The sequence below is a fragment of the Triturus cristatus genome, chromosome 5_1 (assembly GCF_964204655.1).
Source record: "Triturus cristatus chromosome 5_1, aTriCri1.1, whole genome shotgun sequence".
Taxonomy (NCBI): Eukaryota; Metazoa; Chordata; class Amphibia; order Caudata; family Salamandridae; genus Triturus; species Triturus cristatus.
Window position 1 is genome coordinate 603,621,964 of NC_140587.1, and position 12,594 is coordinate 603,634,557.

Below are 12,594 nucleotides of genomic sequence, written 5' to 3' on the forward strand. Positions count from 1 at the left end.
TTATCCCCCAAGGAGAATTACACATGTTGCCGTCATAGGCGAAACATCAGTGCTTGTTTTTTCCATTGATTCTTTTTGGGGGTCCTGGTTGCTGAAACGATATTACACCAGCCCATCCAGCTTCCGCTTGACGCTGTGAAGGTCTTCTGATATAAAGAGTGAGATTTCACCCAATGTAGCTTTATTCTGTTTCTACCTTATATTCAATATTGTTGTTTGGGATTCTTGAAAATACTCAATATTTTCTTCAGATTGCTAAGGTGTTTCAAGAGGTGCATATATGTTATAGACGATAGAGGTGTGGCTCACTGGTTAGAGGCGGCAGATCCGCAAGCAGAGAATCGGCCAGGGACCAGGGTTCAATTCCCGACGCGGCAGGGTTGTGGACCAGGGTCAAAACGGATTCGATAATTCTCGCCTCGGTACCTACTCTAACCAGGAACACACTCGGCAACTCTGGGCATTAGCTTGCCTCATCTCCACAACGGCCCCCCACATTTGCCGGGGATTCCTGGTTTCACCTTGGAGATACCCAGGAGGGACCATCTCACAGGGATAGCCAGGATGGGTTCCCCAGCGGTCTACAGTGCCACGACGCCTCAGGGCAGCAGTGTGCTTTACAAGACACATACATTTACATAATGGCTGGTTAGGAGAAAGTCTTTATCAAAACTGCTTGAGCGAAATTGGCGGTGAGCTCTAAGGAGATGAATTCCACTCAAAGGTCCATACTGCAGCAAATCAGAAGTCCTACTTTGTTCTCTCTGCATCTGTTTGGAACTGCTTTTAAGTCATGTTTAATGGGGTATTACGTAGCCAAGGACCATGATTCTTCGATAGATATAATTGAGCAGTCAGGGAAGTCTGGCTCTCCCAGTTTGCTTGAATTTCCCGTTGTTGTACGTGGTCCTTTCTGCAGGGTCCCCCTCCAAACCTTTTGCCTTCATGTGTCCCTAAAACATTTTAAAATCGGCCTACATCTCATTAACACATTTAATATAATGGGTGCCATATTTACACTTAGTTGTAAAAAGCTGAAAACATCAACCACAATTGATCACGCTCCCTTGTGTCAGGTTTGCTGATCCTAATATGAATGCCAGTTATAATCATAAATGATTGTAAACCCTCATCCCATAGGCCTTGAGAAATCATGTCCCATCATTCCTGCACACAATCAGCAAGAAGGTCACCCAAACATGTACAAAGCTCATTACAATATAGTCACTCTTCCTTGTGTCTGAGTTGGCGTTCGGAAAACAGGCGCTGTTGGACTTGGAGCTCTCTGCAAGTTGACACCCAAACATTTTGACTTTACCCCTCCTGTGTTCTGAATTAATTTCGTTTTTGGTTGTATTAGGAATTTGTCCACTTTACCACTGCTAACCTGTAATAAAGTGCTTGTGCTCTGTCCTTAAAACATAGTAAAATTGGCTTACACCGAACTTGCACATTAAATTTACCTTTAATTCCCTAGTAAAGTGGGACTATATGTGCGCAGAAATTTCCAACCATCATTGTCTCAAGATGCTCTCAGCCGAAGTCATTTTAAATAGATTCATTATTGATTATTTCCTTCATATTAAAACAGCAAAAAACAGCTAGTCTGTTTTCCCCATACAAGTGCTTCACCAGGGCTGTAATATAAAAAATTCCCAAAAATTCCAAAAGCCTCTAGCTATAAAATTAAAAACATAATCTACATTGTCAATTCAATTAAATTCAGACAATACGAAATATGATGTATTGGCATATGGACGTTTGGCAGAAAAAAAATATATTTCATCATATTTTATCAGAAGCAATATGCATAGGTAAAGTAGCATACCCGGGAGACATGTTTTCCTTTCATTTATACAAAAACTACAAAAGAAAAAAGTATTTAGAAGTTTGATACAGTTGAGCATATTGAGACATTGTTGGATGGAATTTCTGAACCAAAGAACTACTAGAAATTAGGTTGGGCGATAAACTCTGCTCCACAGGTGGAGTTTGCAGAGTTTTGCCTTAGTCTAGATGCATGTTGCTTGACTTTATCATGGTATCTCCTCGGGACAGGCTTGACCTTCACGCAGTTTGACATTGCGCAGTTATTGTCATCCTTGTTGTCGAGGGATAGCTGCATTTCCTACATAAATTCAGCGCAGTGTGCAGCAGGATGGCAGAGGGAGCTAAGAGACTGGGGGGCTCAGGAGATGTGGCTAACCAACCAGATGAAGGTAACCGTCCTGGGAAACTATGTGATGATCGCATTCATAACATGTTGATCAGAAGAAATATTAGGAATGAACACCCTTGGAAGTCCGCTTCCTAATAGCAAGTCGCAAATCCTATTTAGCGAGTCACAAATAAATTGCGACTCGCTAAATAGGGTCGTACATCTGGCCCTAGATGTAGTATCTTATGTGCACATGGGAGGCATCATTTTCAATGGTCGGAAGAGGCAGTAGCAACCCAGGGGGGTGAACTATCCAAACCAACAGCACCATGTGGACCTCACAAAGTTTAGACCATGGGATTAGCTGCACCCACGGCCCAGAAACAATCATATGATGCAGCCTGGGGTCAGCAACCCCAACACATGTGACTGATTGAATCCCAGGGTTTAAAAACTAAATCTGACCTTATTTAATGTTATCTGGTGCTGCTGATGTAAAGCGCTCTGATGCATTTGGGCCAAGTTCACGCCAGATAAAACTGCAAAAAAAAATGCATGCGTAGTTTGGATTTGTAAAATATTGCCCTTTAGTAACCTGTGTCATGTTCCATGGAGTGGGCCCAGAGTTGACACACACAGGCAATGTGACGTGCAGTCACGTGGTCTCCGAGCAGCACACACCAGTACCTCGTCATAGAAGACACAGAAGGACAGTTGTGCCTGCTCCTCAGAGAGTGCAGACATTTATTGACACAAAGGATAAGTTTTTGGCAGAACGTAATCGCTATCAGATTGAGACACCTGCTTTCAATACTTTCACCTCTTCCCCTGAGAAATACACCACCCTTCCCCACCTCACATCTACGATCCAGTCTGCTATCCGCATGCAGCTGCAAAACGGTACGTAAACATCACATTCAGATAAAACGGTACTACCATCAGCTGACATGAATCGTGATGTGCATCAAAATGAAATGTGAACTTCTGCCATCCTGAAGGACTCCAGCAGCTGCTCATCTGGTGCCATTAGCATCAACGTGGGGGTGCCTTATCAGTATGCAGAGGAGAATAACTCTCAGCCATACCCCTGGCCTTTAATATACTTGCCATGTATGTACAGAATACAGCACACAGAGTGCCCACACACCAGAGCACAAGGCAATCCAAGGACCTCTGAGCAATTATAGAGTAGGACAAACACATGGATACAAAAACACCAGTGGGTATGGAGGTATGTCGCATATTGGAAGGGAGGCATAGAATGCAGTGCAGAAGGCATCTCTGAACTTCAAAAGAAACCCTTTTTGTAATAGATAGTTATTTGCACCAACAATTACAGATGAGCAGTCTCTCACAATGGTGGAGACAACAGTTTTTAAGATTCATATCTCAATACATTTTTAGTTCAATTCCACCATCTACTTGCAACATGTAATGTAAAATGGCTCTTACTTCACACAGTCAATATTTTATGAAAAGGGACTGCATCAATTCAACATCTGCTCAGTTCAATCTCCCTGGTATAAACTTTTCAGAAATAGGCGGAATTCCAGGGAATCTCATGGAGTTTTGATGTAACCCTGCTGAATTCCACTGAGTGAAACTTCACGAGTTCCGTCCAGCGTACTAGAAATGGGTCACATAATTTGCATTGCCTCTCTGTCCTATTGCACAATAGGGCAGAGTGCACTGTATTTAAATTGTAAGACAGGTGTTTTTAGGTTATACATGTCCTGGTAGTGAAAAACTCCTAAATTAATGTATCACTAATGTAAGGCCTAGCGCTGTAATAGGATAACATTGAGTTACAGTATTACATCTAATAAGTCTTAATTTTTTATTGGGAGCAGGTAGAATTATCATGTTTGGACTCAAATGATTTGTAATTTAAAATCCTGTTTAATGGCAAATTTGGATTTTAGATTGCAATTTTGAAAATGTCACTTTTAGAAATTTAGCATTTTCCTACCTAAATCTTTAAGAGCTATTTCCAGGTGCCTGGGCCTGTAATTGCTCCCCCATCAGGAATGCAAATTAGGTCCAGGCAGTGAACACTGGCATCTGGGTGTAGGTGGTAGTGGGCTATCCTGGCAGGATTCCCAGGGCAGAGCTGTTGCCTGCCCCACTTACATTTCAAAGCACTTGCCACCAGCACAAACAAAGGAACCTGACACTAGTCTTTGGTCACCACTTACTTATTGGAGCCTTGCCAAGGGAAGGGAAGGAATTCAGAGAACCAGATGTTGAGGGTTGCTTAGAAGATTCCTCAACTTCAAAGGCTAGCAACAGGAATAAATATTGGACCCTCAACGCAGCTCTTCAGTGCACACCTAGACCTGCAGACATTACTGAAGGACTGCCTTGTTCCCCAGAGAAATTACCTGCTGACTGAGGCCTGACTTGTTGCCTAGAAGACTTCCTTGCTGCCTGAGGCCTGCCTTGCTCCTCAGATGACTGCCTTGCTTTTACCAGAGGATTACCCTGCTGTTTGCGGCTTGCCTTGCTCCCCCAAGGACTGCCCTGCTGCTTGAGACATGGACTGCTCTCTGTGAATGAAGTCTGAACCTGCTCCCTTCATCCCAGGCTACCTGTGTGACCCCAAGGGTCAGTTGACTGACTTCCTGTTTTGAACTACAGCAATACAAAAGCTCCAGAGGCTCCCCTGCAACTGCGCAGCTGACCTGCTGCAACTGGTCCTGCCTAGTCCTGGCTGAGCCCTGCTGGCCTCTGCTAACGTGAGCCCCTGATCCCCAAGTGGTGCCTCCCCGGGTCCTAGGCCCTTGGGTGGCAACAGAGTGTAATCCTGAATTTCTGAACTCTTGGTGCAGGACTTTGAAACAGTAAATTTTACAAAAGGACTAACCTGGCCCCGGGCTCCATAGCTTTCCGTGGTCTAGCAAGACTAGATGACTGTGAGTGGTGCTTTGTGCTTTTGCGTATTATACGTACCTGAAGCTTTGAAATTGCCTTTCTTTGGTTCTACTGACTGGATTTTTTTCACTTTCGTCTCAGTTTATTTATTGAAATTTACTTTATTGTTCTAAATTAGTGTGGGAGTTTTCATGGGTTGTGTTTTTACTTTTTACCTGTTTGTGTTTGCATATATTCTTTACATAGTGCCTCTAAATTTAAATCTGACTGTTTTTGTTCCAAGCTACCAGAGTGTTAAGCAAAGCTTAATTTTGTGACTTTTGTGGTTCACCCTAACATGGATTGTGGTTGTTGCTGGAGTAGGGTTTTCACCCCCTCAATAAATAACCCAATTCTGTATATCTGTGATATTCCAGGAGATCTAAGACCACAATTTGGAAGCGACATGTAATCTCCTGTATATGTATTTAGGCTTATCCCCTGTTGCTTTGGCCTCAGCTGCTCAGCCAGTGTGAATGTGCTGTGTTGAATGTTGGAGTGGTGATGATGAATGGAATATTTGGTGTGCCTGTAAGATGAGGTGTGACAGTTGGGATATGCGTTGAGCAGCAGGCAGGCTGCTCCTAGTAGGGCTGCTCTCTATGGATTTACCAACCTGCAACTAAGACTACATAAATCATCATAATCTAAACTCTGCTACAGGACTTCCAATGTTACATTATTCATTTAACCAAAGAGGTTGGCTATGGTGTTAATAGTCAGGTGGCTATATTTTCTGGGTGCTGTTTACCAGGCATCTGATGTTGGGGGTGGGTGAATGGAGCTGCGTGTAAACCGGACTACCCAGTGTAGCTGTTGTTGAACCTTAATTCTCCATTTTGCTCCCCAAACCTGAACCTCAGCTCTCAGAACTTCCTCCAGTGGTGGGCTCACTGACATGCCTGCAACCGCTGCAGATTCTGATGATCCTACTGACTTTGTTCATCGTGCTATGGCTCTGCTCAGTTTTGCTCTGCTTCAGTCTTGCCAGGTGGCCAATGGGGCTCCATAAAGTGCCAAATAAGTGTTAAGGGCAAACATGAAGGTGCACATGTGGATACACATGAGCACTATATACTCTAGGTGAGTAGGAGCTGTGTAGTGAATGACGATTACTGATAACGGGACTCAGAGAGTATTGGCAATACTGAGGAGGGTCATTTTTGCTAGCATTTTTGCTGACATCCAAGATCTTTCCAATGCATATGGGGTGCTCCAATTAGGTACCCAACAGACAGACACTATTATGGTTAGGTGTCAGTGGACACTAATCAGACACCAATTCCTGTGCATTTCTTCACCCTCCCAACTACTGTACTAGAATGTAGACTAGCACTTTCTGGTGTTTGTTAGGGAGTTGTGAGGAAATAGACATTCAAACAAACGCCATAGCATGCTGCAAAATCCAGAAGGAAGGAAAAATGGCTGGGCAAGGGAGCCTGAGCTAGGACTTTTGGAAATAACAAATACAACAAGCAACAAAGTGCATGTGGAGAGCTTGGGAGGCTTAACAGAATGGACGCTACAATTTAAGCTTAATTAGAGACCAAGGCTGAAATGTATCATACATTCACGCAGCGCAACACAGAAAGCAACCTTGCCTTACCTTATTAATAGTAAATCTGGGAATGCGCCACAATCCATAGGTGAATGCTTGGTAACAGCAACGCTCCACCCATGAAATGCCTCCCTGGGGCAGAGTAACGCAAGACAGCGATTTGCGCTGCCTTGCATTACTCCAGATTTATCAAGCCTTGCAGGGCCACGGAAGGTGGCCTTCCATAACTTGATAAATCCGACTTTAGTGTTGCTTCGCCCTTGTGCCTCCTTGAGTAGCGCAAGGGTGACACAACACTTTGATAAGTATGGGCCTTAATACTAGATAAACAATATACAGTACAATAATCAAGGCACTTACTGAGTGGTAGTCTATTGGAGATGAAAGAAAATCTCACACATTTGAATTAGTAAGTTCTCACTTACTGACAAAGTTGAATTGCAGGCACGGCTCCTGTCCACCAATGTTGCTGGGTTGTCCCTGATGCCATGCCTGGAAGTCCCACGGAGAACCATCCGTCCACAAGAAGGTCTTATTCTGCAGACAGAGGAGATTGAAAATACACAGGTACTGGAATCAGATATGAATTTGTACTTGTTCTAAAATCTCCCTAAGGCAGACCTGTGGGCAGTTACATTGTCAAAAGTGAATGAAGCAACATGAACCGATTGGCTGTTCATAAAAATAACATTTATCTTAATGTGGCCCAAAAATTCCCAGTTCAAGGCTCAACAGTTTCACCAAATGTAGGGAATCTGGTTCTGCTTACTAGCAAACTCAGAACCTGCGTTCAAACCTGACAAACCCTATGCTGTGCTCAGACAGAGTGGTCAATGTTTATATGTTACAGATAAAAGGCTTGCACAAGATGCACTTTTGCCAATGCCGCTACATAAGTGAGTATGTTGGAGTGAAAGGGAAGATGGATACAGGATTTGGTGAGAAGGTACTCAAAATAAAATAGAAACAAGGGCAGGAAGTACTGAAGTCACCAAAAAGGTGGGATTTTCTACTATTAAGTGCAAATGACTGGAAAAAATGCCAAGACATGACAGCCAGCAGGGCCTTCTTGCAATATGTTTCTCAGAACTGCCTGCCCATAATGGCAAACACTTCGGCACCATGCATCTACAGAGAGGCAGACATGTATAAAAGGTAATAATTCAGGTTCACATTTCAAAAATTTGAGATGGAAGCGGGTGGAGTTTTCTGGGTAAAGGAAGCCTGTTTGAAAGAATCATATTTCAATGATGTGGAGCTGATGAACATCAAAGAACTAGAACTGGGTGTCCGTGTTCATGAATATGAGTTAGGCATAGCAGTAAATTACATGTATGAAAGCAGGTGGTAAAAATTCCTGAAAGTATAGGGAATGAAAGGAAAGCTCCATAACAATACAAACAATGTAAGACCAACCCAATAATTCAAAACAACAGTACATGTGTGGAGCTAAAAAACATACAATCTCATAAACACCGACATACAGGGCCAGACCTACATAAATAGTCATGGACAGGTGAAGCTCTCAAAGGTTGATTGCAGCAGCTCACACTTTCATTCCATGGAATACCACCATGGATGTAGTACTGCTGGGCCACTATATCATGCTATGGCAGATCCATGTTTCTCTACAACAAACTATGCAGCATAAGGATGGAAACCAGGCTACCAATCAATGACCTCAAATGGTACAGTAACGCAAGAGACACAGTTAGGCTGGAACCCATTATCATGTCCGTTTGAGATCCAGGGGATACACAAGCTTAATACGGCAAACGGGCACCACACAAAACATATTTTCATCATTACACTTACCCTAGAGCCCAACATCAGTATCCTCTGCCGCCCCCCTCACCGAAAATGTTACCAGCACTAGAATTCAGGCACCAGAAAGCAGACAGTAGGATTGGTGTGTGGCATTTGTCATTCATCCTTTAGCAAAATGCTCTGCTAAGTATTGGAGGCTTTGCTGTGAGTTATTGCACAGCAATACAGTTCTCCTTGGACACCATGACAGCTAATGCCAGCAAAGCAAGTATTTGTACTAAAGTAGGATTTCCTGGAATCCTGACAATTGACTGCACTCATGCACACCCAGTGACCTCGATTAGACGGGAAAGGGTGTTGAAACAGTATAATGAGGCACACTATTAATGTGCAAATGATGTGTGATCTGGATCTGGGTATACTGAACGGATATGTTAGGTGCTATGGATGCAACCACAATCAGACGATCCTGACAAGAAGCAACAATAGTCATACAGTGGTAACACTTCACTTTTAAGGTACTGGGTAGATAAATCAATCCTTCATTTTCAAGACTGCAATGCCTTATGATTTTTGTAGTCCAACCTCAATACATACAAGCAGTACCATTTAAGAGTTGTTATCCCCTATGAAATCACATTCATTGATCAATGTGAAAATATATAACAAATTAACAATGATAATGATTCTCAGCCACTTTACAATTACAAAGTAGTCCCTGATAGGAGAGATTCACACAGAAAACAATGAATATAGGCCTGAGATCAGTGCTATATTAAAGCTGTCCAGCCGGACAGAAATATTTAATAATGTATCAAATCACATAGAACACAAGAATAAAGTGCGACACAATCCTGCGTTCAACGCAACATATATAACAAACAACACAAATGAACAGAAATTCACAAATTCAGAAAAAGGCTCAGGCAGGGCGAGAAATGCTTCTAAATTGTATAAAGAATTGCAACAAGCAAACAATATGTAGTGACACCGTTACACATCAGTAATTAATTCAATTGCATTTATGGTGCATATAAGATCAATGATGTTTCAATCCCATAGAAACAATATTGGGATCATCATCAGGACGTAAAAATTACATGCCTGAGGGAATTTTTGGCCTGAAAGACAATAGTGAGAGGTAGAAGGGACAAAAGAAAAGTAAGTAGATGAAAAGAACTTTAGAAAAAATGGTTTATAACATAGTGCTAGTGAGAGACAATGGTGGTACAACTCATTCATCCAGACGTCATGTACTAGGTGTTGATAAGATTTGGAAAAAGGGGGGTGGTGATGGACAGAGTTTCTGAATGATGCAGAATACTCTTACCAAGTCAAGAGATCATGGTTTTAATCCATCACCGTTTTTTAGCTCACTGCACCATCCCAGGTCAGAACCTGGCTACATGCAAATTAGTCTGTACTTGTCCCAGTGCATGATGGGAACAGGGCAAACCAAACTACCAAGCCAATTCTTATACTGGGAAGGAAACAAGCTTCCGGGGACCGTTTCTGGCATCACAGCCTTCGTCGGCCCGGCTTGCCTGAATCCTGATGGTGCAATGAGCAAGGGACTCACGTCTGAGCATACCCTCCCACACTGGGTGTGGATAAAATCGATTTGGGAAAAAGGGGGTGGTGATGGACAGAGTTTCTGAATGATGCAGAATACTCTTACCAAGTCAAGAGATCATGGTTTTAATCCATCACCGTTTTTTAGCTCACTGCACCATCCCAGGTCAGAACCTGGCTACATGCAAATTAGTCTGTACTTGTCCCAGTGCATGATGGGAACAGGGCAAACCAAACTACCAAGCCAATTCTTATACTGGGAAGGAAACAAGCTTCCGGGGACCGTTTCTGGCATCACAGCCTTCGTCGGCCCGGCTTGCCTGAATCCTGATGGTGCAATGAGCAAGGGACTCACGTCTGAGCATACCCTCCCACACTGGGTGTGGATAAATACGATTTGGAAAAAGGGGGGTGGTGATGGACAGAGTTTCTGAATGATGCAGAATACTCTTACCAAGTCAAGAGATCATGGTTTTAATCCAGCACCGTTTTTTAGCTCACTGCACCATCCCAGCTCAGAACCTGGCTACATGCAAATTAGTCTGTACCTGTCCCAGTGCATGATGGGAACAGGGCAAACCAAACTACCAAGCCAATTCTTATACTGGGAAGGAAACAAGCTTCCGGGGACCGGTTTCTGGCATCCCAGCCTTCGTCGGCCCGGCTTGCCTGAATCCTGATGGTGCAATGAGCAAGGGACTCACGTCTGAGCATACCCTCCCACACTGAGTGTGGATAAATTCGATTTGGAAAAAGGGGGGTGGTGATGGACAGAGTTTCTGAATGATGCAGAATACTCTTACCAAGTCAAGAGATCATGGTTTTAATCCATCACCGTTTTTTAGCTCACTGCACCATCCCAGCTCAGAACCTGGCTACATGCAAATTAGTCTGTACCTGTCCCAGTGCATGATGGGAACAGGGCAAACCAAACTACCAAGCCAATTCTTATACTGGGAAGGAAACAAGCTTCCGGGGACCGGTTTCTGGCATCACAGCCTTCGTCGGCCCGGCTTGCCTGAATCCTGATGGTGCAATGAGCAAGGGACTCACGTCTGAGCATACCCTCCCACACTGAGTGTGGATAAATTCGATTTGGAAAAAGGGGGGTGGTGATGGACAGAGTTTCTGAATGATGCAGAATACTCTTACCAAGTCAAGAGATCATGGTTTTAATCCATCACCGTTTTTTAGCTCACTGCACCATCCCAGCTCAGAACCTGGCTACATGCAAATTAGTCTGTACCTGTCCCAGTGCATGATGGGAACAGGGCAAACCAAACTACCAAGCCAATTCTTATACTGGGAAGGAAACAAGCTTCCGGGGACCGGTTTCTGGCATCACAGCCTTCGTCGGCCCGGCTTGCCTGAATCCTGATGGTGCAATGAGCAAGGGACTCACGTCTGAGCATACCCTCCCACACTGAGTGTGGATAAATTCGATTTGGAAAAAGGGGGGTGGTGATAAGATACACATGCTGTGTGAAAAGAAACAACGATCTCAAAGTGCAACCATGGAGCAAGACCTTAAATTGTTATGGCGTGGATGCATTGGGTGAAATGGCAGCCTTGCATACAAGTGCTATAGCGGCGTGAGTTTGCGCAGCTTACCAGGCGTAATAGCAGGAGGCAAGCAATAAGGCGGTTGCGATAATGCCAGGAAGGGATTACTGCGGACTCACAGAGGCACGTTAGATCACTCAAGCATCTTGTTGCTGGTGAAAAGAGACGAATATCAGGAAAAGCCACCAATTGTATGGTCTAAAACCATGACAAGCATGCATTTAGCTCTTACCATAGTAGAGGTGGTATTGGAGCAATTCCAATTGAAGGTAGTGGTGTGGAGAAGCGCAGTAACCTTGTAAGAGAAGAGAAGGTGCACAGACAATGAGAGTGCTGCGTGGGTGTGCACATGAAGGATAGAAAGCGCCAGCCGCTGAAGGGCTTACCTAATCACCCGAATAGTGGCAACCAATCCACTTTGGAACTATACAAAAGGTGCTGTGAGTCACGCAACAATGATGCGAGTACTCCTGAGCCGGTACAATGACCTGTGCGAGGAGATAAGAGTAAGTCAAGGGCGTGAGAAATGATATCAAGTAGGCTCTTGCCGGTGACGGGCCTTACCTGTATGTCCTTCGGTATTCCGGTATGCTAGGGGAAAGAGCGAGCCGGGAGGAGGATAATTAAGGAAGTGCAGGGATGGTCCTGTGACACATCATGTAATCGGAATGTGTCCGGTGACTCGGCAGTGGCAGCCATGTTAAAAAGGGGAGAATTAGCTGAGCAAAATGAATTTAGAGAGAAAAAAGGAAGGTTATAGGTCATGAAAGGATAGTAAAGAAATGTAGGCATCATTTTTTATTATAAGCAGATTCATTGAGCTGAAAGATGGAGCTGTAAAAACAATGCGGTCCCCAATAGGCAGAAACATTACATTTTAATGGCGGCCATCTAAGAATGGTATAAAATACATTCGCTACTTGGTAGTTAGAAGACAGAATAACAACGAAAACAGCGCAGCCATCTTAGAGTTGTGGAAGAGCTCAAAAATACAGGTAGATCAATTATTGGTTTTGTATTCCATTATACAGGGTGCATCGTTATAGCCAGGTGTAAAGACATTACT

General features: G+C 43.7%; 1 protein-coding gene across 1 annotated transcript in view; it reads right to left on the reverse strand.

The window, feature by feature from the left end:
• LOC146831257 (lectin-like) overlaps positions 1–12,594 on the reverse strand; it is a 201,384-nt gene that overhangs the window by 24,273 nt on the left and 164,517 nt on the right. Inside the window, exon 5 of the mRNA XM_085604122.1 lies at positions 7,052–7,163. Coding sequence (XP_085460248.1) covers positions 7,052–7,163 — 112 coding nt within the window. The remainder of the gene's footprint in view (positions 1–7,051; positions 7,164–12,594) is intronic.